Genomic DNA, 25,012 nt, shown 5'->3' with positions numbered 1-25,012 from the left:
TGGAACCAATCTGTTCTGAAGAAGTCAGGGCCTGAATTGTCACCTGCCCTAGGCTGGGTCAATCTGACTGTGTAGGAGGGATACAGAAGAGCCTTGGAGATGCAGTTTCAGAAGCTCCTGGGAAGCTGCAGCACATTGTAAGCAGGGATATGCAGGGGTGCAGGGGTGCAGCAGCCTTCTGCAGCTGCCTCTTGACCTGGCTTGCCTTACAGTGTGGGAACTGTACAACTCAAGAGTAGCAAATCAAAGAATCTAAGAGGTGTCAGTGAGATTCGAGACAAAAAAAAATGCTATCTTCTTGTGGTGTTTTAACAAAATTTAATCTGTATGCTGGTTGGAGACAGACACATTCTGAGGTAGATAAAACGATTTCACGGTTGGGCCACCCGCCCCCTCACGACACCTTCTCCCCCTCCCACTTCCAGGGAAGCTGGCTCTGGTGGAGTCTGGGGGTGTGGTGGCCTCTGGCAGATGAAGGACGGTTGTTCACTGGCAATTAATCTGAAATTCCGACTTGCTGATTTGGGCCAAATCCAAGAGAAAGGGATCCCCCTGGTAGGCCATGCCAAGGGGACAAGGATGCTGTCCACTGGGGTGGGCTGACTTGGTTACCCGTTGGGGAGTTCTGACACCCTGGGAGGGACCCTGCCCAGTAACTTCTGAGAGACTGTGACAATCAAAGTGCCAGCATTTCATGTCTGGGGTTCAAATGATGACATCTGAGCCTGTAGGAGTTTAAACATTCTTTAGAGTTTTTAACTCCTGGTCAATTTAAGATGATCCTCGAAGATCAGGAAAGCATTAATGAATATGTTTCATTGGCGTTAAGGATCAGGATCACTTAAATGACTCTTCGATTTTGTGTTTGGGAGGGATTTTTCTAGAAAGCTACTTTGTTCTGAGCATGCTGGTCTTGGATCTGACCCAATCTCTCTGAAGATGTACTTACTTTGAGAATATCATCCAAATGCATGACTTCTTGGTTCAGATCCTGAAACTCTTTATACTGCTCTTTGTGCGGTTCTAACGCCAGGAAAAGCCCATTGAAGGCGTCCTCCAGGCTGCCATCTAGAAAGGACCTCAGACCTTCCGAGTCTCCACCAACAGAGCCTTCCAAAGATGGCCTCTCGGCGGCCAGGGGCACTTCCGCCGAGGTGAGCCTCCTGACCAGCTGCTTGGTGATGTTCCCTTCAAATGCATCCAGTTCCACAGGCTTGAGCTCCGAGGCTTCCTCCGACTCTCGCAGCAATGCCTGGGCCACTGCGTCCTCCAGGAACAGGGGATCGGGCGCCGCTCCTGCTCCCACCACCTGCCCACCAGCCTCAGGTGGCTGGGGCACCTCCACATCTCCCCCCAGCGAAGGCTTGGGCTCAGAGCCTTCTCCCACAGAGTTCCTGGGAGAAGCTGACCTGTTGTCATCTGGTACCTCGCTGGGGGGAAGCTCTGCAGGGGTGATGGTGATTTCAGGGTTTGGCAGGCAGGGGCTGGCGGGAGAGCCTGCCGGGCCAGAGGGGAGGGTGCAGTCCCCATTGGGGAGGTCGCTGAAGCTGAGAGACAGTGGCATTTTCTCTTCGGTTGCCTTGCCATTTTCAAAGATGTCGTCGGGCAGATTTGACTGTGGACAAAAGGCATCTCACTCAGTATTATTTTGAATAAAGAGGATGCACCCAACATGCATGATTTATTTTCAGACAAAACTGAAGGCAATTAAATATTGTTTTACACCCACAGTCTCTCAAAATGTGAGCATTTTATTTGCTTGTGTGTGTGTGTGTGTGTGTGTGTGTATCTGATACAAAAAAAAAGAATACAGGCATTAAACTCCATTTCCACTGTTAATCTGGATTTAAAGTTATGACACTTTTCTTGTTCTTTCTAGAACAAAAGGCTATGGGAGGTCAGGGCTGGTGCTTGTTTCCTAAATCCTGGGATCCTACAGAGTGGGCAGCTATGGTGAGGAATGTTCCCCTGGCTCCCCCCAGCTTCCCTGGAGTGGGGTGGGGGTGTGGAATAAACACTGTTATATGGTTATATGACTCTTCATTCATGAGATTTTGCTGCAAACGCATAATGCTATCTTCTGTTTCATTTCTTAACATTTATGGTTTGAAACTCTCTACCCACAAATCCCAGATTCTTGAAAATGTGTCAGTTAGTAACCAGGCCAGCAGTAGAGCTTCTCTGGAAATAGACGACTAGTCAGCTGAACATCAGTCCTTCAGGGGCAACCTTGGGGCTCTTGGGGTGACTAGGGCACACCTAGGCTTTATCTTGGGTAGGCTCCGTGCTCCCTACTCCCAGCTCTGAAGAGGTAGGTCAGAAATACTCCATCCATGTGGGTGTGAAGAAATCTGGGGGAGTCTCCCTCCTGCTGTGGTCTGCACCTAGTGTGTGATGTTCTGTGAAGGCCCTTCCTTCTAATACCTAGTGACCTCTTCACCGTGTTAGTGATCACCATCCATGCCATCCCCCCGAAGCCCGGGCATGCACCCCCGCTTCCCTTCCAGCCCATTTCTTTCAGTTTCCTTCCTCCTTTCTTTGCCCCTGGAGCTGGACTTGCTGGTTAGGTCTCCCCTTACCCCCTCACCTACTCCATCTTGTCTGCCCTTCTGTGTGCATGTCTCACAGCATCAATGGCCGGGGCACTGTGTAATCAAGATTCCCAGTTAACTTCCAAAGCCCTCCTCACCCACATCTAGAATCCCACATTCCCAAATACAATTTACACCCACTAAAGAGGAAATGCTGACTTAAGAGTAAGTGGAGAGGCTGTGTCCAAGGGGACTTAGAGCCGTACAGGGGAGGAGTGGGTCAGCAGGTACACCACAGCACAGAGCTGTGTGTTGTCACTGAGGCGAGGGTCCCAACAAGGGAGGGCTGCTGCTGCTGTCTGAGAAAAATGATCCTGGAGCTTCAGCTCAGAGAATGGTAAGGCAGAGGACAGGAGGAGGCAGTACCTCCTAGATGGAGCAGTGTGTGCAAAGATATGGGATCTTCAAAGGATGTGGTGCATTGGAGGATGGGGCAAGTTTAGAGGAGAAGAGGAAAGAGAGGGGCCTAGAGGGTGGGTTGTGGCCAGCAGCATGGCCACCATGAGGACATTTGCATTATTCACAGGCATGGGAAGCCACTCGACTTTATCTAGCCATGTTCTTGTTTAAATGACACTAAATAAATCTCTACCTACTCTGTACTACCAGAACCCTCCAACCTGCACATATGAACATGAATATACATAGATACTGCTACTTCAGCATACACAGCTCTGTTAGTTACACTGTGTGGGGGGAATGTTTTCATGTATATTTCCCTCACATAATCTCTTTATTTTCATTTGAAATCCATCAGAATTTAGCCGGGTCTTTTTCATATATATATATTTTTTTCATTCAAGAGATAAGATATAATGATGAGAGTACTTAAGTTCGTGGAAAAGCTGAATTAAAAGCTAAAGTTAAGGGTAGGTGTTTGATGCAATAGCTTGGGACAATACTTGGGATATTGACATTCCATGCTGAAGTAGGAAGTGGCTGGTCCATGTGTCAGCTCCACTTTTCATTCCAGCAACCTGCTAACGTATATCCTACAAGGCAGAGCAAATCATGAATCAAACGCTTGGATCCGTGCCACCCTTGTGGGAGCCTAAGGTTGTATTGTCAGCTCCTGGTTTCAGCCTGGGCCAAGCCTGGCAGTTATGGGCATTTGGAGGAATGAAGTGGTAGATGGAAGACCTGTCTCTCTTCCTTTCAAATAAAATAAAAATAAGTTGGAAAAAAGGGGACAATTTTATTTTGGAGTAAGAAATTTTTGAGATCTATGCATCGATTTTCATAATTTCCTCTTCCATAAACTTTTTGAAGTCCCTTGTACTTTTTATCCTTTCCCCATTGGACATTCAATGATCACATTCATCAGTTTATGAAGAGCAGGGGTGTAAATATAGTGACACAGTAAACTCAGACCAAGAACTTCTTCACAAAGAAAAGAGTCCTAGTGAAATTGGTCTAATCCTTTTGAGGTTCTCAAATACCAGTTTTGGAAGAGCCGATATCAGTGATGACCTAATTTATCTTCCAAAATAAAATCATCTTTGACTGGAAGTGCACTGTCATTTTTTTTACAAAATGAAAATCTTCTCACCACAGATATCTGTCACAGTGGAGGAAATATCACTGCACAAACAGAGGGTTCATGAGAACAATCAAGGTGCATGCAGGACAGAGTTCCCCACCCAGGACAGGACAGCTTCGACCACTGCCCAGCCAGTGAGTGAGCGAGCCAGACAGAGGATGATGAGACAGGAGACATGCTAAGCACACATGCACCAGCCCCAAAGTAAGCACATCACACCCGGGGGCAGGCCCCACTCACATAAAACTCTAGCACGGCCTTGGGTCTGAGCCTGAGGGAGGGTAGGTCACTGAAGGAGCGGCTGCGGTGCAGCTTGGCAAGGAAAGTGTCCTGCAAGGCACTCAGGACAGACAGCCGGCGGGGCTTGTCTGGTGAAGGGAGCAGCCACCTCTTCAGAAACCAAAGCGAGACAGGGAGTTAGCGGCAGAATCAGGTTACCATGTGCTGGTTAGCTTTTTAGCCAGTGTTTCTGACACAAACAAGGAGGCCAATACCAATCTCCCCTTCCTTATGAGACTTGTCTCAGGGACTGTCCAGAAGAGACCACAGGTGATCTTCCAAGCCACAGGAAGAGTGGGGTGAGGGGAGAAGACAGACACAGGAGGGCTGCCACCTGCCGTGCAGGGCTAAGGGCATCTCAGGATGGGTTTCCCATGGGCATTATTGATTATGGCAGGCTTTAAGCATCATACAACCAAGGGATTAGGGACCATCTCTGACATTATCTGTTGGCATTTCAAATCCTGGGTGCAAGTGCTGGCTCATGTTACATCACACAGGACTTACAAAGAAGGAGTGCTCCTTGAAGGTGGGCGTTTCCGGGGTGCCCTGGCTGTACATGGACATCCTCCTGTGCAGGGCTGCTGTCTTGTTGGCAGCACCCGACGATGACGTTGTGTCCTCCACGTCAAATGGACTGCAAGACAACAGGTTGCACATGTGCACAGCTGTTCACACCCCGTCACCAGCAGCCTGCAGGTTCAGCAAATACATTCGAGCCAGAGGGGAATGAGAGTGGGATGGGAGACTACAGCAAGAGCCAGCCATGGCAGCACACCCTCCAGCACCATTTATCATCATCATCTGGATGTGTCTGCTTCCCCATAAACACGGGGGACATTAACACATGAAGGTTGGCTCCGGCGTAATAAGATATTGAAAACAGGGCCCGGCGGCGTGGTCTAGCGGCTAAAGTCCTCGCCTTGAATGCCCCGGGATCCCATATGGGCGCCGGTTCTAATCCCGGCAGCTCCACTTCCCATCCAGCTCCCTGCTTGTGGCCTGGGAAAGCAGTTGAGGACGGCCCAATGCATTGGGACACTGCACCCACGTTGGAGACCCGGAAGAGGTTCCAGGTTCCCGGCATCGGATCGGCGCGCATCGGCCCGTTGCGGCTCACTTGGGGAGTGAATCATCGGATGGAAGATCTTCCCCTCTGTCTCTCCTCCTCTGTGTATATCTGGCTGTAATAAAATGAATAAATCTTTAAAAAAAAAAAAAGATATTGAAAACAGGTGCAAAAACAGGAGCCTTTTTAAGGGCAGACACTTTTACAATGTAAAAAGGAAAGCAGATTACTGTTCTTCCAAAGAAAAAGAAAAAGCTCTCAAAAACAGCATCCCGTTCACTCCAGGTGACACAGGTCTCGTGTGTCTGGGAAGGGAAGAGTAGTGTGTTCACAGTGGAGCTGCTGATTCACATGGCATCCAGTCCATGCAACAAGAATGGTCTTAGGCCATTCTGGGCCACAGATTCTGGGCAAAGAGCACTGGCAGGGTCTGATGCCCAGGCAGCTTCTGCTGCTTTCCCACAGACTAATTTGTAAAGGAGACCCTAAATGTTCCGATCAACACATTCCATGGACCTGGTTTGAACCTATTCAACAAATTTCCTGTGTTGGATCTGGGCCCCTGATGCGGTAGTATTACAGAGGTGATGGAGGAATCTGTCTTGGGAAATGCGTGCTCTGGTTTAGATGTTAGTTTGAGAGTGCCCTGGGTGGTGCTGTTGGGAGGTGACCTGCTTAGAGGTCCTCAGGTTATTGGGATGGGGCCCTTGGAGAGCATCTCTTCCCCTAGTTGTTATAAAGGCCCATCTCTTTCCCAAGCAGATCATTCCTCTGTCCTCCATAAGGCCTGCCCACAGCCTGAATGATGTCATTTAAACTTTCAGCTTCCACTTCCATTGTCCTCCATCCGTTGTATATGATTTGATCTCAGGATTTTTTTTTTTGGCTACATATGGGACAACAGACCAAGACAGCATCAATTGTTCTAACGGCCTTGGTGAGGCTGGTGGTCCGTGTGACCACTCTGAGGAACGGCACTGGTCAGTGCCACCTGTTGCGACAAGATGACATCAAAGCTGTCACTTACTACCAGGTGATCTCCAGGTTCAGCTTGATCGTGCCGAGGTCATTGATGTCCACAGCCACCACCTGAGGCCGGGCTGCAAACAGCTCCTTGGTCTCGCAGGTCACACTGCCCACGAGGATATGTGTGGCGAGCCCTTTGAGCTCCGTGACCTGGTAGAGAGATTGAAGGGTGCAGGGCACGCACATGAGAACAGTTGCCTAGTAATGACTGCGCAGCACAGAGAAGTGTCTGGATGGAAGAGCAGTGGCAGCCGTCATGGGAAAAGCTTCCCGCTAGTGGATCAGCAACCGAGGCACCAGGAATGACCAATAAAGGCAATGACAATACTGTACCTTAATGGAAATGAACCCAACTATCAGGGGCAGGAAAACCATTTCTTCTCCATCCCAGCTCTGCTTGCCATTCACTTCTATCTTGCCTTTCAGCTTCCATCTCTGCCGGCCATACTTCATGAAAATCTGAGAAGACATCACATGGCTCACGTCCCACTGGCCTCTTGATTCTCCTCCCCAAGACAAACCTCAACATCAGAAGGGCAAGGGAAAAAAAGGTGACAGCTACCGCACCCTCATTCTGGCTCTTAGAAGCTGGGATGAAAGGGAAGAGCCTTCAAAGGCAACTGATTCTGCTTCTGGGAGAAGGGGGTGGGGAGACTTCCCTTAGCAGAAGGTCAAGACACTGGGGGCTCCTGACAGACAGCTGCTTCTCTTGCTAGTTCTACATCAATAGGGCAGCCACTAGGACTAGTTCTCCACCTGCCCCTACTCCTTGCTGAGATAAGAAGCCATCAGTCAAAAGCTGCTAAGCAGTCAGCTGGCAAGAATGAAAACCTGAGGTCTGGGGAGAAGACAGGTAGGTGTCCTGGGCTGTCAGGGAAGATACAGGTTCTGGAGGAGATGGATCAATGAAACTACCATGCAAGTTCCCTTTAGAGAGCAGAAAAGACTTTTTACTTTTTGCAGTGTGTTTTTATAAAGAAAAATACAAATATTACTTCTCAGTAACGACTTGAGACTGGATCTTGAACCAGAAAAAAAAATGTTTTAAAAAAATATATGTCATATATGTATATGTTCATATATATGAATAAAATTATGTATAGATCATTTCTTCAAAAGCCTATCAATAATAATACTTGGGCACTCAGCTAAAAACAGATTGCAGAACAGATCCCAGGAGCGGAAGTCCCAGTGTTACTAACAGGAAGTCCCAGTGTTACTAACAGTGCGATGCTCACAGAGGGCAATGTCCGTCCTTTCTTAGAAGGAGTTAGGGATGAGGCGACAGAATATCTGCATTATAAAGGTTTGCCCCAAAACAATAACAGCTTCTTAGTAATCCTAGCACTACTACTTCTCATGATAATAGTGAGTGTGAATGTGACCATAATGTCAAAAAGCAGGGAAGGTCTTGCACCAATCTCCAAAGCTTCTCATTGGCTTAACACAGAAAAGAAAAAAAAAAGCAGCAGACACTGTAAGAGGCCCAATAACCTCGTGTGGCCCTGCCCTTCGGGTGCTTGGCTCGCACACTCACATTGCCACCATGGCACTTACCTCATACTGATCTCCGGGACAGAGACGAGCAAAGCCGGCCAGGCCTGCAAGCAAACAGTGGGGCGTGAGTTCCAGGACACAGCAAAACTCAAATGAATGTCAGTCCTTGTGAAAACTCATAATGCATCTGTAGGGGAGTAGTTTTTCTAGGAATGGCATGTGCCATGGCTAGAGGCCCTTCTGGCCCAAGCACACAGGGAAGGGGCAGGTGCCTCCTGCAGCAGGGACTGCCGCTTAGGTGGGGGAGGTGAGAGCGCAGTATGCTTCAGCAAGTCCCAAGGTCAGGATGTTAGGGCAGCAAGGTTCACTCTGTTTTCTCCCCAGCACCCTCCCATGGGGGGAAATGGCTCCCTTGTTTTTCTTCCTGATCTAAGATTAGCAATTTCTTTTTCAAGGTATTTTTCTGTATTTACTTTTAATTAGTTGAAAGACATACACAGGTACACATCTTCAAATGACTATTAGAACCAGGGCTGGGCCAGGCCAAACCTGGGATGCCAGAGTTTAATCTGGACCTCCCGCGTGGGTGGCAGCACACGAGTACTTGGGCCGCCACCTGCTGTCTCCCAGGGCATGCTGGAAAGAGGTGGAACCAGGACTCTCACCAGCGGTGAGTCACCCACCTGCTAGGGGACGCAGGTGTCCCAAGCAGTGTCTCACCTGATGCCAAATGCATACTGTTGTGAGAACACACTACTTACACAGCTGAAATCCAAAGTCTTTCTGTCTCATGTGAATGATGGTCTGACAGAGGCCAGAAACATTCGGACCACAGAATTGGTCAATGCAACAAAGGCACAGGTGCTTCCGGCCCGAGCATATGTGCGCTCTGCAGGCCCTCTAGAATGTCAGCCATCTGCCCGGCAGGGCTAAAGATGCAGGAGGGAGGCATGCAAATGACCAGGACATGGTGAAGGAGGCCGCTCGCCAAGAGAAGGTGACCGGAAGCCCACGTTCACGACCATCAGTTGCCTCAGCATCTGTCGGCTGCTTGGGTACCAACCACAGAGCAAAGCCAGGACACGTGCATGTTTAATCAAGCAGCAAGTTTAACACCAATGTCAAAGAACTTTTGTCAGTTTTCACTCTTCTGATGAGAAGACCAACAAAATTTCATGAAAAAAATTAAAATTCTAGCATAAGCATTTAGAGTGACATTTTAATAAAAGGCACTATTTAATGCCGTAATACGAAGTGCTAACAGAGACAGTAGGATGGGATTACAGAGAAAGTTAATACAATTCTTAAAAATATTATGTAGTTATTTTGTAGTAAAGAAAAAGAAAGATAAAAAGCAGTACCTGTGCTGGCTGGCAGTGTATGTGTGGGAACACTAGTTGGACTTAATGGTTAGCATTAGTGGAGCTGATGATCTGTGGTTTTAGTTGGGGGAGTATTATTTAATTTTTAACAAGACTTATGCAGAGAGTTGGATGGGAGGCTCAGCGGCCAGGATTAGAACTAGTGGCCATATGGGATCCCAGTATGTGCAAGGGGAGGATTTTAGCCGCTAGGCTACCGCGCCAGGCCCTGTTTATTAATTTTTAAAAGCAGAAGTCACTACTTTAAAAAGTCAAGAAGACCTGTTTACCCAGGGATTTCATAGGTTCCAAAGACAAGGGGGATGGGGCCATGGTGAATTCTGCCTTCGGTCAGCAGCCTTGGTAATAATGTGATGGCCAAGGGCAATGGAGGCTTCAAAATGCACCTGCAGTAACCATCCCTGTCAGTAGATGGCAGCAGCTCACCAGTCCGACTCGGAGGCCTTCCTGGGAGGTACACATTGCAATAGCTTTCACTGTTAATTGGAACCTAACAAGCCACTTAACTGAAATAAGTGCAGATTTAGAAGCCTATTTTCACTAATAACTTTTGGAGCATTTACTTTTTTTTAAGCTTCTGAAAGAAGGCATAATCGGCTGGCTTTTATATAAAGCCAAAGTTAGACAAGCTAATTCTAATAACATCCAAAGTGTTTTTCTGAAAAACCTCAACAAATTAGCTTGGGATTAATCATGGCCTGTTTATTCGCCCGATGACAATGAGAGTCTGATTAAAATGAAACTGACCTAGTATTACTGCTAGGTAAAGGTGAGTAAAGGGGAAAAGCTTTAAAAAGTTTGTTTTCTTTTCAAAATTACCAGAAATTTCATGTCTAAAGCGCTTAACCAAGTGGGAGAAAGGTACTTAGTAGAGATGATTGTATCTGTATTCGTATTATTAAAGCAACATATCTTGGGACTGCTCTGAGTATAGAGGTAACAGAGCAAGGCAGTGTCGCGACGGCACTGTGGCTTACAGAGGCTCTCGTGGTCCCGGGTGGGACCAGCACTGACAGTGGTGTGGTGGGCAGTGGCTGTGATGGCCTGAGAGGCCCCACAGGTCTGTTTCAGGCTCTGGTCTGGGTTCTGTTAGCATCTTCACAGCTGGAGAAAGCTGGGTATACATCAGCAGTTTCATGATTAGTGTTGGCGTGTCTAGCAAGGTTTCCTTCTGACACCCCTCCCACCCCCCACCCAGAACCTTCTTGGCGATAGGTGGGAACTGGGGGATTTTATCTCATGGTGCACCTGCTGTGCCTTTGGGGGTGCTGCTGTACTCGTGGTCCTGTATTAACGCTACCGAGGCTCTCCCACAACCTCATGCGGAGGGCCCAGATGCCCCAGCTTGCAGCCCCCCATCTTCATCTTCCAGTCACCATTCTATCAGAAGAAGGTTCTCTCGGGGACTGTGTTGTACATCAGTGGATTAAGCTGTGTCGCTGCTTGTGATACCTGCATCCCATAAACACAGCACTGGTGTAACTCCCAGCTGCTCCATTTTTGATCCAGCTGCCTGCTAATATGCCTAGGGAAACAGTGCTTGAAGATGGCCCCAGTGGCCCCTACCACCCATGTGGGCTACGTGGCTAGAGTTTCAGGCTCCTCGCTTCCACCTGGCCTGACCCTGGCCATTGCTGCTACATGGGGAGTGAACCAGGGCATGGAACATCTGGCTGTCTTCATCACTTTGCTTTCAAATAAATAGATCGCAAAAAAAATTTTTTTAAGAATATTTTCCCTCATTTTTTTTCCAGTTCTCTAATAGTTTTCTAAGAACGACACTGCCTGCTGTAGGTATAAGAGCTCACAGGCCCTAAGGATCCAGGGACAGGCAGCAGAGTGTCCTAACTCACTGCTCGCTCTTCCTTCTCGAGAGGCCGGAAGCCGTGGGGTTAGCACAGCATTCTGGATGTGCCTGGAACTTGACCAGCATCACAGCTGGGGCAGAGAATCAGTCTTCCCTAAGGAACTGTGTCTCTCACCCCCGCTCCCCGTGACAGCCAGGGCTCCGGGGCACTTCCTTAGCCTGGATTCCTTGCTCTTCCTCATCTTGCTCCAATGAGAGCTCTCCACAGTTCTTGTCCAGCTGAGCTTTCTGCCTGGTTGGCCTGTCATTTCTGAGCACAGGTCCCCTGGGTAAATGCTATGCCCGAGGGGCTGCTGTCACAACACCTGAACAATCCCGCTCATGCTGCATAAAGGTCACCTTGGGGCATCTCCATCCTTGGCAGTGAGTGGCTCTGCAGCAAGCTGCTCCCATGGTTGGGCCACATTCCCAAGGGGCACCTAGTGCATTGCTTGAGCAGCTTATGGGCCTGCCCAGCAGCCATTTTCTCCAGCAGGGGCCAAGGCCAGGGACCACCCAGGAGGGTCAAGCCTGGTGGACCAGGTGGTAAGTATTGGCTCTGCTGTCTTCATCATCCCCACTGCCCATCCTCACATAGTTGCCTGTGTCTTGGGGGTGGGACAGAAAGGGAAGTGTGGTGTTGTTGGGGGTGGTGGGAGAAGTCAGGAGAGAACGAGGAAAATACCAAAGATCCAGAGACTGGGAGAAGAGAGAGTTGGAGGAGCAGGATGTGCAGAGAGCCATGGGCTTGCCATCTTCCAGCACTGCCCAGAGCTGGGTGTTCAGGGCCCTGGTGTCTCCCCTTGCTGAGCCCCAGGACTGGACAGTGGGCTGTCCCTTTGCTGTGGCTCTACTCCCAGGGAGCCTCTGCTGGGCTGAATGGGGCGGCCTCTGAGCAGGGGTTCACAGGGCTTACTGCATAGTACACAGTTGGAGTCCAGAGTTCCTGTTTCATACCAACTTCCGGTGTGATTTCTGGGTCGAGTCACCTAACCCTGGTGGTCCCCCATTTTCCATCTCTAAAATGGGAAATCGGTGACTGCTCCATCCCAAATGGACACACCGGATAACAGGGAAGCAGGGAAACCACAGGGCGCTGCGAGTGCAGGCTGCGGGATGGGAACGTGTCTCAGCTCTACCACCAGGTGGCGCTGTAGAGAGCTTCTGCCCAACCCTGACTCAGGGCTGTTTCAAGTTCCTGTCTTGGCTGCTCACTGAATCGTCTTCAAAGTTTAAAAAAATAGCCAAGGGCCCAGCAGCGTGGTGCAGCACAATAAGTCACATCACTTGTGACGCCAGCACCCGATATGAATGCTGCTCCACTTCATACATAAATCTTGGAGACAACAAACACACAGAAACAGTCCAGAGCCTGCACCAGGGCTGTGGGCTGTTTGTTGGAACAGGGGCTGGGCAGTTTTGGAACCACTGACTCTGGGAAGGATCGGCGAGGCGGGGCCTGGAGCTGGAAGGGCACAGAGGCAGGCTGCAGCCATGTGGGGTGCTGAGGGGCAGGGCCCTGGGTTCCAGCTGTTCTCATGTGAGGGAGGAAGTAAGATGATTCATTGAAAAACTGAGCGTTCCTGTGGAGCCCTTTAAAAGATGACCTTAAAGAATGTGTGTATGCCCTGTCCCTTTCGGCTGTGGCCAGAGGGACTGGAACTCGGGGTGGCAGGGGGAGAGATGTGGCTGCTCCCTGCTCGTCCACCTGGCTCCTGAGCTCTCACTGGTCACACCTAGAACAGCTCCGTTTCCTCGCTCCCTACTTTCTCTGGGGGACATAGATCAGACTGCTGCTTGGATGGGAACTTTCTAGAATAAGCACTAAAAAGCACCACAAGAAAGGGAAAAAGGCACACTGGGGGATTTAACAGCAAAATTAAAAAAAAAATCAAAACACTGGGTGGAAGGATCTCCCAAAAATTCATGGAAAATGTGTTTTATGAGAAAAAACTATGTATGCATTTTAAAAACGTTTGGACTAAAATATGCTTGTCTTTATATTCCATTCCCCCCCCCCCCCCCCCGCAGAAACTCTGTGAAGTACATTGGTAGGAAGGTTACAGAAACAATAGCGGTTGAAGGTACAGTTGAAATGAGACCACCAAGATGCCAATACAGACAGGTCTGGAGCATGGAATATAAAGATGTTTTCTCCACATCAAGAGAGGGGAAGGGTTTGTTTCAAAGCTGAAGACACACCTAACAATTACAGTGCCCTGATCCCGCCGAGGCCCTGATTTCAATACATCATTGTCCAATTTGAGACAACTGAGAAAACAATGAGGGGAGCAGTGAGTCACAAAGGCTTATTAATTTTGTGAGCGGTGACCACATGCTAACACGCATTCAGATCTCCAGAACATTGATCTGTCTGGGTTGTGTTTCATCCGTCAAAGGAAGAACAACAAGTGAGATAAACATGGCAAAAATCTTGCAAATCAATGAGTCTAGGTGATGGGTTTCTTCTGGAGGTTCGATGTAATTTCTCTCTGCATCTGTTTGTGCTTGAGACCCTCTCTGAATAAGCTAGGATTACAGGCATCAATAATGTAAGCGTGGAGGGCTGGGAGTGGGCAGTACCAGGTCTTTGCAAAGAGAATAAAAACACTGTACTCTGGTATGTCAAGAGCCCCTGCAGGGACAACCTCACACATGCTGCAAGGAGGGCTAAGTACCTTTCATTTTGATGGAGAATTCCCCCAGCAGGTTCTCCAGCTCCGCTTCTATGGTGCACATATTCTGCAAAGAGGACAGGAGAGGAGCGTTAGAACTCCTTTCCGAACAGCAGTTCACCTTCCACAACCAGAACAAATTCGAGTCATTCACCTACTTGCACAGCACTCTCCGTGAAAACACTTTTGACAAGACGTTTAACCCGAGTCTAAGCAGGCTTTCTATCACACGGGAAATTGAGGGCATGGATGAACAAAAATGCCGAAATTAGTTATAGTTAGACACATCCAGAATGTGGGACATTCTATCTGACCTGGCCTGGACTCTACACAAGGGGACAGAAGTTCTCAGTAAGGAGACTGAAGAGAGGTGTAACCACTAAAGGGGCCCTCGGCCTTGAGTATGTCCCGATTTGAAAGACCATAAAGTTACAACAGGCAGAGAAGACAGCCCTGGGCCAAACAGGGGAAGTTTGAAACCTGGGCCAGTACTAGAAAATTCCATAAGTTGATCGCTACTTTCCTTGCTTTGGATAATGGCATGTGTTTTTACAGGAGACACACAGCCTGCATGGCTACCATTTAGAGAGCTCTACGCTATATGTAAGTTAGATTTACCTCTGCTACAATGTGTTCACATTTCACAACATCATTTGCATACAGAAAGCATGCACAGTTTTTACTGGTCAATTGCTAAAAAGAAAAAAAAAGGCATCACACTAAAATATTCATGGGGTGAAATGAAAAAATATCTTTCATTCCTGTCAAATGACTGGGAAGAAAAAATTCAACATAGGAGATGGAAGGGAAGCCATTTCATGGGTAAATCTAACTGCATGGGTTTTAGGGTTTTAATTTTCTAGTCTTTCAACTTGTCTGTAGGTCTGACATTTTCCCTAATAAAAAGCAAGGGCCAAAGAAGCCCAGTTCTACATAGGTCAGGGAGGCAGGACTCTTGCCATGCTGCGCAGCACATGCTTGGGATTCTGGCATGTGTCAAGGGTGCTCTCCCACCACCCAAGGTTGGGCGACAGCACAGGCAGAAGGCTACACTACTCAGCAGGTATCGCATCCTCAGCGTTGAAGGACATCAACAGAGCTAGCAGAAATCAAAAGGAAAGTGTGGGGCCAGGGCTGCCCAAGTCGGACCCTCCTGCACTCGCTGGGGTAGACTCTGATGCCAGCTCTGCCACCCTGAACAGCAGTCTGTCCCACAGCCCTGTGTGGCACCAGCAGGCTGTTCCATCACAGTTGGAGGCTTGGGATGGCCACTCTGAGGCAAGGACAGCAGGCACTGCCAGGCACCCAGTCCACCCTGCTTTCGTGTGCAGAGGGCTCCATTTTGTACGGCTGCAGGCTCTGGTTCTTGTCTATCACCTTGTTGTGCTTGGACTGGTCGTTCTCGCAGACCACAAAGACAACCACAGCACCTCCCTCATCTATTCTCAACACCTCACGCTGCTCACCAGTGCTGGGGAACGTTTGCTGAATTCTGAACTTCAGCTGCAAATCTTGGAAAACTGTCTCAGCATCGCAAGCAATTTACTCTCTCAGGGTACGAGGCAGGTCGGTGACTTCACGCATGTCGCTGTGCAGGTCAAGTGGCTATCAGCAACTTTGAAGAACTTGAAGGGCAGTTAGGTAAGCAGATGAGGACACGTTCGGCCACAAGTGTCTTTGGACTTTACTTTCCTCGAAGGCATCCCTTGGCATGAAAGGCTTAGACTGTACTTCACAACTCTGAATGGTGGAGCAAAGTCACAGTTGCATGTCCTTAGCACTTGACCAAGGGTGGCTATTTCTGAGGCAACCTATGAATGCTTCCTGGAGCTGTTCCTTGTTGCAGGCCAGTGATCCGCCTGCATCCTGCGAGCAGCCTCTATAGTGAACACCACCCTTTGGATTTCTGAGGCCTTTGGAGATGAGCTCTCATGGTCGACATGGGATTCTCAAGTCGTAGGTCCACAAACTTGGATGAGAATGGATGGACTTACATCTTCGTCTTCGTTAACCTCACCTTGAGCTTAATGATTACATACATTTCACACTGTATTTTTTATTGTAGAAAACCTTGCAAACATTTATAATCTTTCACTACTCTGAAATTTTAGCTGTCATCAGGGCCACTGCTGTATCATTTTTCTCTTTTGATAGCTTATGCACTCAGAAAATATCATCCTGGAAAGGGAATGTCAGGTAAATACATCGTGCAGTCCAGACAAGAGGTGACACTGAGCGGACGCACTGCGATCCTGCTGAGAGTTAGCCAGCAGGCTCAGCCCTGTGAATCAACCAGCAGACCCTCCTGGGGCTGATGACTTCATCCAGGAAACGTGACCCCTGAACAAAGACTCATGGGACAGTGAGAAGTGCAGTTTCAATAATTCAGTCGTTTCATGAAAGGCACTGGTGTTGGGTGACCCCAGAGTGAGTGAAGATCTCCCTGTGTCAGATGCTTGGGGCCCCAAGAGGCAGCAATCAGGAGAGATACACATGTGTTCACGGTTTTCATCTCATTTGCCTTAAGGGAAGAATTTCTCTTATACTAGGTGGAAGGGTTACTCACCTTGCACATCCATCTGAATTACTTAGCTTTGGGGGGTTGGAGCCTACACCTGGAATATTTGTGAGGACCTTTAGATGCCAAAAAGCAGAGCACTGCAGCTTAATCCATCAGTGTTAAGCAATTTCACCTGTTGGCCTCTCTTTTTTTTTCTGTTGAGGCTAACGGCAGGACTCTCTACAAAGTGGAAGGAGGTTGGGGTTCTTGTTTGCCTTGCTGTTAGCAGTTATCCATAACTCAGATTGGGCCAGGCGGGGTGCAACAGTCAAGCAGATCGTACCTCTGTATATTCTTTGAAGCTGCGGTTGATCTCAGACAGGCTCTCTCGGGCAGCTTTGCTGGCTGGGGAACTGGCAAAAGCTTGCTTCATTTTACTGGCACCATCTTGGAGGCGTCTCTGGATACAGTAAGCTTCATAGAGTTCATCCACCTGCCAGAATCACAGCAGGGAACACAGGGACATAAATACTGTCATTCATGAAGGATGTTTATTTAGGGCCTTGTCATGTGTTTAAGCCACTTTATTTCTGACCTCACAGGGGAGAACCTGGTGTAAATGGTTTTTAATTATTTACTTGAAAGGCAGAGGGGGTGGGAAGACACACAGGCAGAGGGATGGCTGGGACTGGACCAGGCCAAGGTGCAAGTTGAGAACTCAACGCAGGTATTCTGAGTGAGGGGGAAGGACCCAAGGATTGGAGCCGTCCCTGTAGCCTCTGAGGGTCTGCAATAGCAGGGAGTTGGAATTCAAACCTGAGCACTCTGACAGATGTCTTCATGGCCATGCCAAAGCCTGCTCCCAAATACTGTTCTTTTAAACAGAGGCCAGGTATTTCTGTTCTAGTCACTATCATCCATTTTGTATCTCGAGACAGATTTCACCTTGATCCTGTTATCAAATCAGAGTTAAAATGTCTCTTGCATCTTTTGAAGCTACTGATGACATTGTTTAAGATGATCTGGGGGTGGTTTTGTGGGTCTTATGTGGCCGTCGGTGAGCTGAATAATGAAGATGTGGTTACCCATGGCTCAGGGGCTGGGCAAATGGATGTAGCTTCACACCTGGGCTCTGGCTGACTAGAAGGTGCTTAAATATCCAGATTCAGCACTTTTTAATAAGGAAATTGGAGTTGTTTATTCCAAACAATTTTTGTAAATTCTTGGCTCAATGATAAAGAGAAAATAAACATTATAATATTACTCTAAAAATGCAGGTGAAACAATTGGTCAAATCTTATCAAACTTAGTGAATATTTAAGAAATGAATTAGTTTCTGTGTAAATTGTCACACAATTTAAAAGACAAATAAAACCAATGAGGGGCTGGCATCATGGCATAGTAGGTAAATCTGCTGCCTGTGGTGCCAGTATCCCATTTGGGTGCTGGTTTGAGTACTGGCTGCTCTACTTCCCATCCAGGTCCCTGCTACTGCACCTGGGAAAGCAAACGAGGGTAGCTCAAGTCTTTGGGACCCTGTACCCATGTGGGAGACCTGGGAGAGGCTCCTTACTCCCAGCTTTGAATCAGCTCAGGTTTGCGGAGTGAACCAGTGAATGGAAGTCCATTCTATGTCTTTCCTTCTTAGTAACTCTTTCAAATAAAAATTAATCTTCAAAAACAAGAACAATGAAAATTAACATCTTGCTACATCTCTGCATTAACAACCTTCATCTACTGGGTTGCTCCCCAAATGTCTGAATGGCCAGGGTTGGGCTAGGCCAAAGCCATAAGCCAGGATGAGAGTTGACAACTCAGTCCAGGCCTCCCACCTGGTGGCAAGGACCAGACTACTTGAGCCATCACTGTAGTCTCCCAAGGTTCATAGCGATGAGAACCTGGATTCGGGAATGGAGCTGAGACTTAACACAAGCACTCCAACATGGGATGTAGGCATCCCGGTGACAGCTTACTGCTAAGCCAAATGCCTGCCCAAGAATCCATCATTTTAAATGACCAGTTGCTGTATGACTATTCATCATATTCACTATACAAAGCCTGATAATCACTTAATACTTCTAAAGCAGTAAGCCTCAATCCACCTTAGATGACACTGACCTCCAGGGGTCTCCTGGCATCCACTGAGTAGAAGCCAGGGGTGCTGTTAAACATCCTACAATACAGAGGACAGTTTTTTTTTTTTTTTTAAAGATTTATTTATTTTATTACAAAGTCAGATAGACAGAAAGGAGGAGAGACAGAGAGGAAGATTTTCTGTCCCATGATTCACTCCCCAAGTGAGCCGCAACGGCCGGTGCGCGCCGATCCGAAGCCGGGAACCTGGAACCTCCTTCAGGTCTCCCACGCGGGTGCAGTGTCCTAAAGCTTTGGGCCGTCCTCAACTGCTTTCCCAGGCCACAAGCAGGGAGCTGGACGGGAAGTGGAGCTGCCGGGATTAGAACCGGCACCCATATGGGATCCTGGTGCGTTCAAGGCGAGGACTTTAGCCGCTAGGCCATGCCGCCGGGCCTGACAGTTCTTATAGTAAAGATTTATCCCAAAGCCCAATAAGTGAAGGCTGAAGAAAAGCTATTCTATGGTTACTTCTGATGATGCATCTCGCTCTCTAGTCTTTTACCACTTTGGTTTAGCACCCCAAACCAACATTTTCCAACAAGTAACAAGGATCCTATGGCCTGGCATTTGCAGAAACAAATGAAACCTCTGAACAGTCTGAACAGTCACCTAGCCAGGACTATCTGAGTTTTCATCTCAGTATAAACTTCGTGCCTATTTTTCTACTTTTTGAAGTAAATAGAAAAATGTGCCCAAGCTTGCCTATCACATGAATACCTTCCAATGGCTGTCATTGTTTTTTTAATTATTGAGTTTGACATAAACAAGAGCAATTCTAGATTTGCCGAGATAATATATGTCCTCAAATCGGGAAGGTAGCCAACTTGCATACAGATTAAATCGGAAAGGATTCTTGGGGGGACATATATTTCCCTTCCTCCTGCATTTCACAGAATGGGTAGCCAGTGTCTCCGTGGAGCACAGCTGGGACCAGAAACTAAGATTCTGACTCCTAGAACAGAGAGCTACTAAAACCCACACGTAACCGGAGAGAGGACAAAGGGTGTCACGGGATCACGAATTGCGTGGTGTAACTTAGCTGCTCCCAGAGAGAAATCTCTAGGTTGTACTGATAACCCTGATAGTATCTGGCATAGAGAGAAGATAGTCCCACTCACTCCAGGCTAATTGGACCATCTGTGAAATAGTTTTGAGTTCAGGGCTGTTTGTCAAGAACACTGACAAATGTCTGTGCCTGTCTTCAGGTAACGAGAATGAAAAAGCATCTGGCAACAATGCATGTGAGGATGACTGGGAGGAACCAAGAAAGACTGAGGGAGGCTCAGGGATGGCTGTCCTTGAAGACTCAGAAGGCCTTCAAGATGTGGCTGTGGGGCACCAGGTCACATGCAGAACCAGAGTGCAAAGTCAGGCAGCTATAGTTTACACAGTCGGTCTGGCTCAGTCTCATTTCTGACCACATGCACAGAGACCCCAAGTTTTCTAACAGGCCCTGTACATGTTCTGCAGGAATTACTGGATAGAAGTGTGCAGGCTGGAGTGGAGCCTGACCTATTTTACTGCCTGTTGGAAGCCTCACATGCCACGCCCCTCAGTCAGTCTTGGACTCCTCTGAGAACCTCTCCACAGACTAGATGCCCTGTGCTGGTTGAAGATGGTATTGATCTGCAGCTGACAGACAGAAGCCAAGACAAGTTACCTTGCTAATGTGGAACTCCAGGCGTCTCATGTATCTTTCAATCGTTTTAATTTGCTGCAATTAAAAGAGAAAGTTTGAAAAGAGTACAGCCGTTTATAGTTTTACAGTCTGAGCTTCTATGATATTATCCCGTTCTCAAAAGTAACAAAAATGCTATACCTTTCCCCTTTCCTCCTGCATTTGCTGCTGTTTTAGAAGTTCTCTAATACTAACTTGGAATGTGTTTTTCAAAACTTGACTCTTCTGAGAAGAATGTGAGTTCGTTTTTGGAATACTTGCATTTAACCTCAAGGGAAGCCAACACAATGGGACTCACTGCAATTCTGGCAGGATAGCACATATAATATCTTCATAATACATTTTATCTAAGTTGGACATTTTTTTTTCGCCTCCACATCTTTAGTGTCCCTGAAGTTGGGGTGTATTGTATAATTACTACTGGCCAAAGGGCAGACAGCTGCTGGTACATGCTCCATGACAATCACAGTTCACACATGTCAGTTCCTTGAGTTACGAATATTATTGTGATTACATGTGCTTAATGTAACTGTGTTTAAAATGTCTTTAAAATATACTATGACTCAGCACTGAAATCAGGTTATTACATACATAGAAAGGCATGGAAAGAACACAGCAGCTACATATATTATAAAAACAAAACTAAGCTCCAAAACACACACAGATGCTAAGTGAAGAGAAAAGACTATTGAAGTTTAAGTGGAGCCATTTCTTTTCCTCAGTGGCATATCAATTAAGGGTACATTTTCCAATCAAAGCTGTATATGAGATTTGATGAAAATATGGTAGTTCAACCTAAGGACAACACAGGTAAGGGTCTCCTGAGACTTGGACTGTTCTTAAACTCATCAAAACACTGAGAAACTCTAACATCAAAATGTCAAAAAAATGTTTTTTTTGTCGGAAGTGACCTTCAACACATTACTGAATCTGGAGGTCAGGGAAGCTACTCTTCATCCCATGCTAGATGAAGCATGGGTTTTTTTCAAGGCTAGAAAAACCACCAGCCATCATTATGGCTCTCGCAAAATCTACTCCAATATGCAGATATTTGCTCTTCATCAACATCCCAAAGAGAGGAGGAAAACGTACCTTGTCCAGGTCATACAACACACCCTAGAATAGAAAGGAATATCTGGGTTAAAACACATCCTCACCCAAAGGGTCACCCACATGAATAGAGCACATTATCTCAGTCCTGCAAAGTTCCACTGGATTTTCTGACGTTTGCTTTAGAACAGCAAAAACACAGGCTATTTTTAAAAACCAGTAGGACTGCTTCCAGGAGCCAATACTGATGTCACTCCATGTCTCCCATGTACTCAATCCTCTCTGCCCTTGGCAGTTTTGAAATTTTCCCTCACTTTGAGTCCTCCAAAATGAGGGGCATGTAAATTCATGTTCATATAATGTGTTACTATAAAAATGTAGCCATGGTGCACATCTCAAAAGAAATTACCTAGCAGTTTCAGCACATGACACGAATATTTCAGAAGAGTTCTTGAGTGGGTGGTAAGCTGTGCAGAAACTGTTTTTAAAGCCAGGTCGCGTCCGGTGTGCTTGCCATACTACAATCTAACAGGTGCATTTCCTCAGACCTCCACCCCGCCACCCCTGCAGAGGGATTTCCATGGACTACCAGGTTCTGGTAGAAGCCCCTCTGTCGTTCTCTGTGAAGGAACATTTGCTGCCCAACATTTGCTGTCAGAACTGTGAAGCCATCCTGCAAGGAGCTCCTCCTTAGGAGCAGTTCTTTCTCCAAAACCAGTAGAATATATAAAGCCTGGTATCCTTGACAAAGTCTTTAAACTGTAAACCTTTTATAGTTGCAATACACATTTTTGCATACCTCCTAAAAAAGAAAAATAGCTGCCCCTCCTAAGTACACGCAGGCTTTTTCTGGGCTTTCAAATACCTTGAAACAGGAAGATGCAATGACATCTAGAATGGATCACGATCACTTAAGATGGTGTGGAAGTTAGAAACACCTCTACCACCAGAATTTGTTAGCACATAAACTTTGGTTGGTTATGTCTGTCTGAGATTACACATCACGTGTGTATGTGAAACCATGTGCACAAGTCCTAGCCAATTCATCAGAAAGTTCACAATATAATGCACAATCAAGCCAGCCCAAGGTCACCTTGCCTTTGACCTCTTTCATCCATCCCCTCAATACTACTGACCTGTTACATTCTTTAAAAATTGGAGATAAAAAAGTTCTGGGTTCCAAATTCTGTAAGTACTAACAACGTGCTAGGAAATCTACAACTTTTTATTTCTTTACATTATTTGGGACAGATGTATACAGAATTCGTTTTTAAACCTTTTTCTGATTATATAGTTTACAATTATGCTTGGAAGACACTGACAAGGATGAAAGGTGAAGCTTTAAGAAGAAAACCCAACCTCCCTCTTCCTTCTAAAATACACATCAGACAGTGCTTTGGCCCTTGGATCTGCCCCTTTTAAATGTTCCTCTCCTCCCCTCCAAGTGCAACAAAACAAAACAAAACAAAACAAAACAGCCCAGCCCAAACCCCACTGTGATAGCATCCTAATGACCAGTACTCACCAGGCGCGAGTTCCTTTTCATATCTTTTAACTGTGCTGTCAGCTTGTCCAGCTCTGTTTGGTGAACCTCCAGGTACTCACTGCAAAGATAAGACATGATTGTGAGCTCTGCTAAGTGGGATCTGGTGCTATTGTTCACCTTTTCCTTCTGAAGGGGGAAGGGAGTCTGGGATTTTTCCCAGTCTGTCAACATTTCAAAGCCTTGCAGTTGTATCCGTTATTATCCAGCTGGTCAAAACAGAGAAGCCCGGTGGGTCTGCAAGCCCAGGAAGGCACCTGGGCAAGGCACTCATGAAGCATTCCTGGGTGTGGGTCCACAGTATCTGTCTAGTTATACAACACTGACTGCAAATGCCTCACCACACATCAGGAAGCCTTTGTCCTTGGGGGGTTATGGGGGAAATCCCTGTAATATGGTCAGGGAAGCTTCAGAATCCTTCTTTGGGGCTTGGCATTGTGTTCACTGGGTTAAGCCACTGCCTGCAATGTTGACATCCCATATGAGCACTGGGAGGAGTTCCAGATGCTCCTCTTCTGACTTTGCTCCCTGCTAATGTGCCCAGGAAAATAAAAGATGGTCCAAGGATTCAGTTCTTGACACCCCCATGAGAGGCCTGGATGGAATTCCAGGCTCCTGGCTTCACCTGAACTGGCTCTAGACACCACAGTCATGTGGGGAGTGAAAGAGTGAAAGGAAGATCTATTTCTCCTTCTTCCTTACTCTCAATTAGATACTTCTTTTTTTTTTTTCTTCCAAAGAAAAACTCATCTTTGGAAATCTCTAGAATGGACATGACTGTCCACTGTTGTTTAAATGAAATTCCATCCATATTACAAGCACATTTCTCTTTTGGGTTTTCTTCAGTGCCATAGATAGGACGTAGGAAGTCAACATACTTGAACATCCCTGATTATAATCCCCAAATAAAATATCCACTACAGAAATAAACATTTTGAAAGCACTACAACAAGCTTTTCTCTAGCTCCCCCTTGGCTATTTCAGAAAAGAAAAAGGGTGAATTGCATTGTCAGGTTCAACGAGCTTACTCAAGTCCACTTTTCAACGCCCTGTAAACCTCCTCCACCCTTTTAGGCTGAGGCTCTTTGGGAGGGCTGTTGTTTTTGTGCCCCAGGTTGTGCATTTTCTTCAGTTTGGCCTGTGGCTTCTTCAGAGCAGAAGAATTTTCGATGAAGGAGTTACACCTATAGAGAGAAAAAGAGGAATTGTAAGCCTTGGCAGCCAAAAGGACCTGAACAATGAAATGTCTTTTCAATCATTTTGTGTTATCACAAAAGAAAGATGATGGCCCCCCTGTAGTAACGCATCTGAGCCAACCTACATTTGGTTGCTTGGTGCGGAAGTCTGTAGGCTTTGCTGGGCAGAGGCTACACAGAGTCAAGGTCTGACCTCAGGTGCTGTGCTGCTGCTGTAACTCATGGGAAGTCAGGGACGAACAGTTCCAGGTAGATAATGAACAGATAATGATCAAACCAGAAAAGGCACCCTGTGCAACATCAGGGACAAGGGCTGATTACATCCAACTCGGATGTGGATGAATCCTGTTTTGTCAAGGGGCTACAGGTAGGACAAATGGTTCTTTTGATAGGGCACTACAGAAAAGCACACATAGCTGGATTGACAGCTTTCTTTATTCTTATAGAAGAAACAATGCTTAGATATAACCAGGAATACCAGTTAGTGGCAGGGATGCAGCAAATAGCGGTGAGATGGACACCTAATTAACCAGAATCCCAGTCTGAACCGGACAGGTCACTGGCCAGGCTCTCAGCAGGTAGGCAGAGTCACACTGAGTGTGGCTGACACCTGCTGCATGTCTCCAAGGTTGGTATCAGTTCTGTGCTTCTGTTACTGCCGTGTGTATCACATGAGACAACACAGGCCAAAGTAACATAAGGCCCGCAGAGAGCAAGACCTCTGTGATAGCAGAAAAATTGCACATGTGTTACCTATGAATTTACCCACACTGGCTTTCCTGAGTTCCCCTCCAAGATCTAAGACCATGGTTTACATGATGGGAGACTCTAGGGGATCTGGGAGACTAACTTCTCTAAGCTGTCTCAATGACACCTGCTCCCCAGGGTCACGGGCAGAGCAGCCTCTATCCATGGACTAATTTTGCCCCCGGCATAGTCTCCAGATGACGGGATTCCTCAAGGGCAGGAATCAGGGTGGGAACACTTTACACCCAGATCACCAG

At 47.1% G+C, this 25,012-nt stretch overlaps 1 protein-coding gene across 6 annotated transcripts in view; it reads right to left on the bottom strand.

Moving 5' to 3' along the window:
* The window catches only part of RIPOR2 (RHO family interacting cell polarization regulator 2), a 218,556-nt gene that overhangs the window by 25,047 nt on the left and 168,497 nt on the right, over positions 1–25,012 (bottom strand). For 5 of the 6 annotated variants that reach the window (XM_058667368.1, XM_058667360.1, XM_058667357.1 and 2 more), the window contains exons 3-13: positions 23,841–23,996; positions 22,795–22,873; positions 21,312–21,335; positions 20,202–20,255; positions 16,749–16,898; positions 13,909–13,972; positions 8,063–8,106; positions 6,839–6,964; positions 6,507–6,655; positions 4,918–5,047; positions 950–1,615 (exon numbers count right to left, since the gene is read on the bottom strand). In XM_058667368.1, coding sequence (XP_058523351.1) covers positions 950–1,615; positions 4,918–5,047; positions 6,507–6,655; positions 6,839–6,964; positions 8,063–8,106; positions 13,909–13,972; positions 16,749–16,898; positions 20,202–20,255; positions 21,312–21,335; positions 22,795–22,873; positions 23,841–23,996 — 1,642 coding nt within the window. Of the gene's footprint in view, positions 1–949; positions 1,616–4,371; positions 4,522–4,917; positions 5,048–6,506; positions 6,656–6,838; positions 6,965–8,062; positions 8,107–13,908; positions 13,973–16,748; positions 16,899–20,201; positions 20,256–21,311; positions 21,336–22,794; positions 22,874–23,840; positions 23,997–25,012 lie in introns of all 6 variants that reach the window. The other variant, XM_058667377.1, reaches the window with a different exon arrangement.

This window comes from Ochotona princeps, chromosome 1 (assembly GCF_030435755.1).
Source record: "Ochotona princeps isolate mOchPri1 chromosome 1, mOchPri1.hap1, whole genome shotgun sequence".
In the NCBI taxonomy this organism is placed as follows: Eukaryota; Metazoa; Chordata; class Mammalia; order Lagomorpha; family Ochotonidae; genus Ochotona; species Ochotona princeps.
The sequence above is the reverse complement of the archived record's forward strand: the minus strand, read 5'-3'. Positions and strand labels throughout refer to the sequence as shown.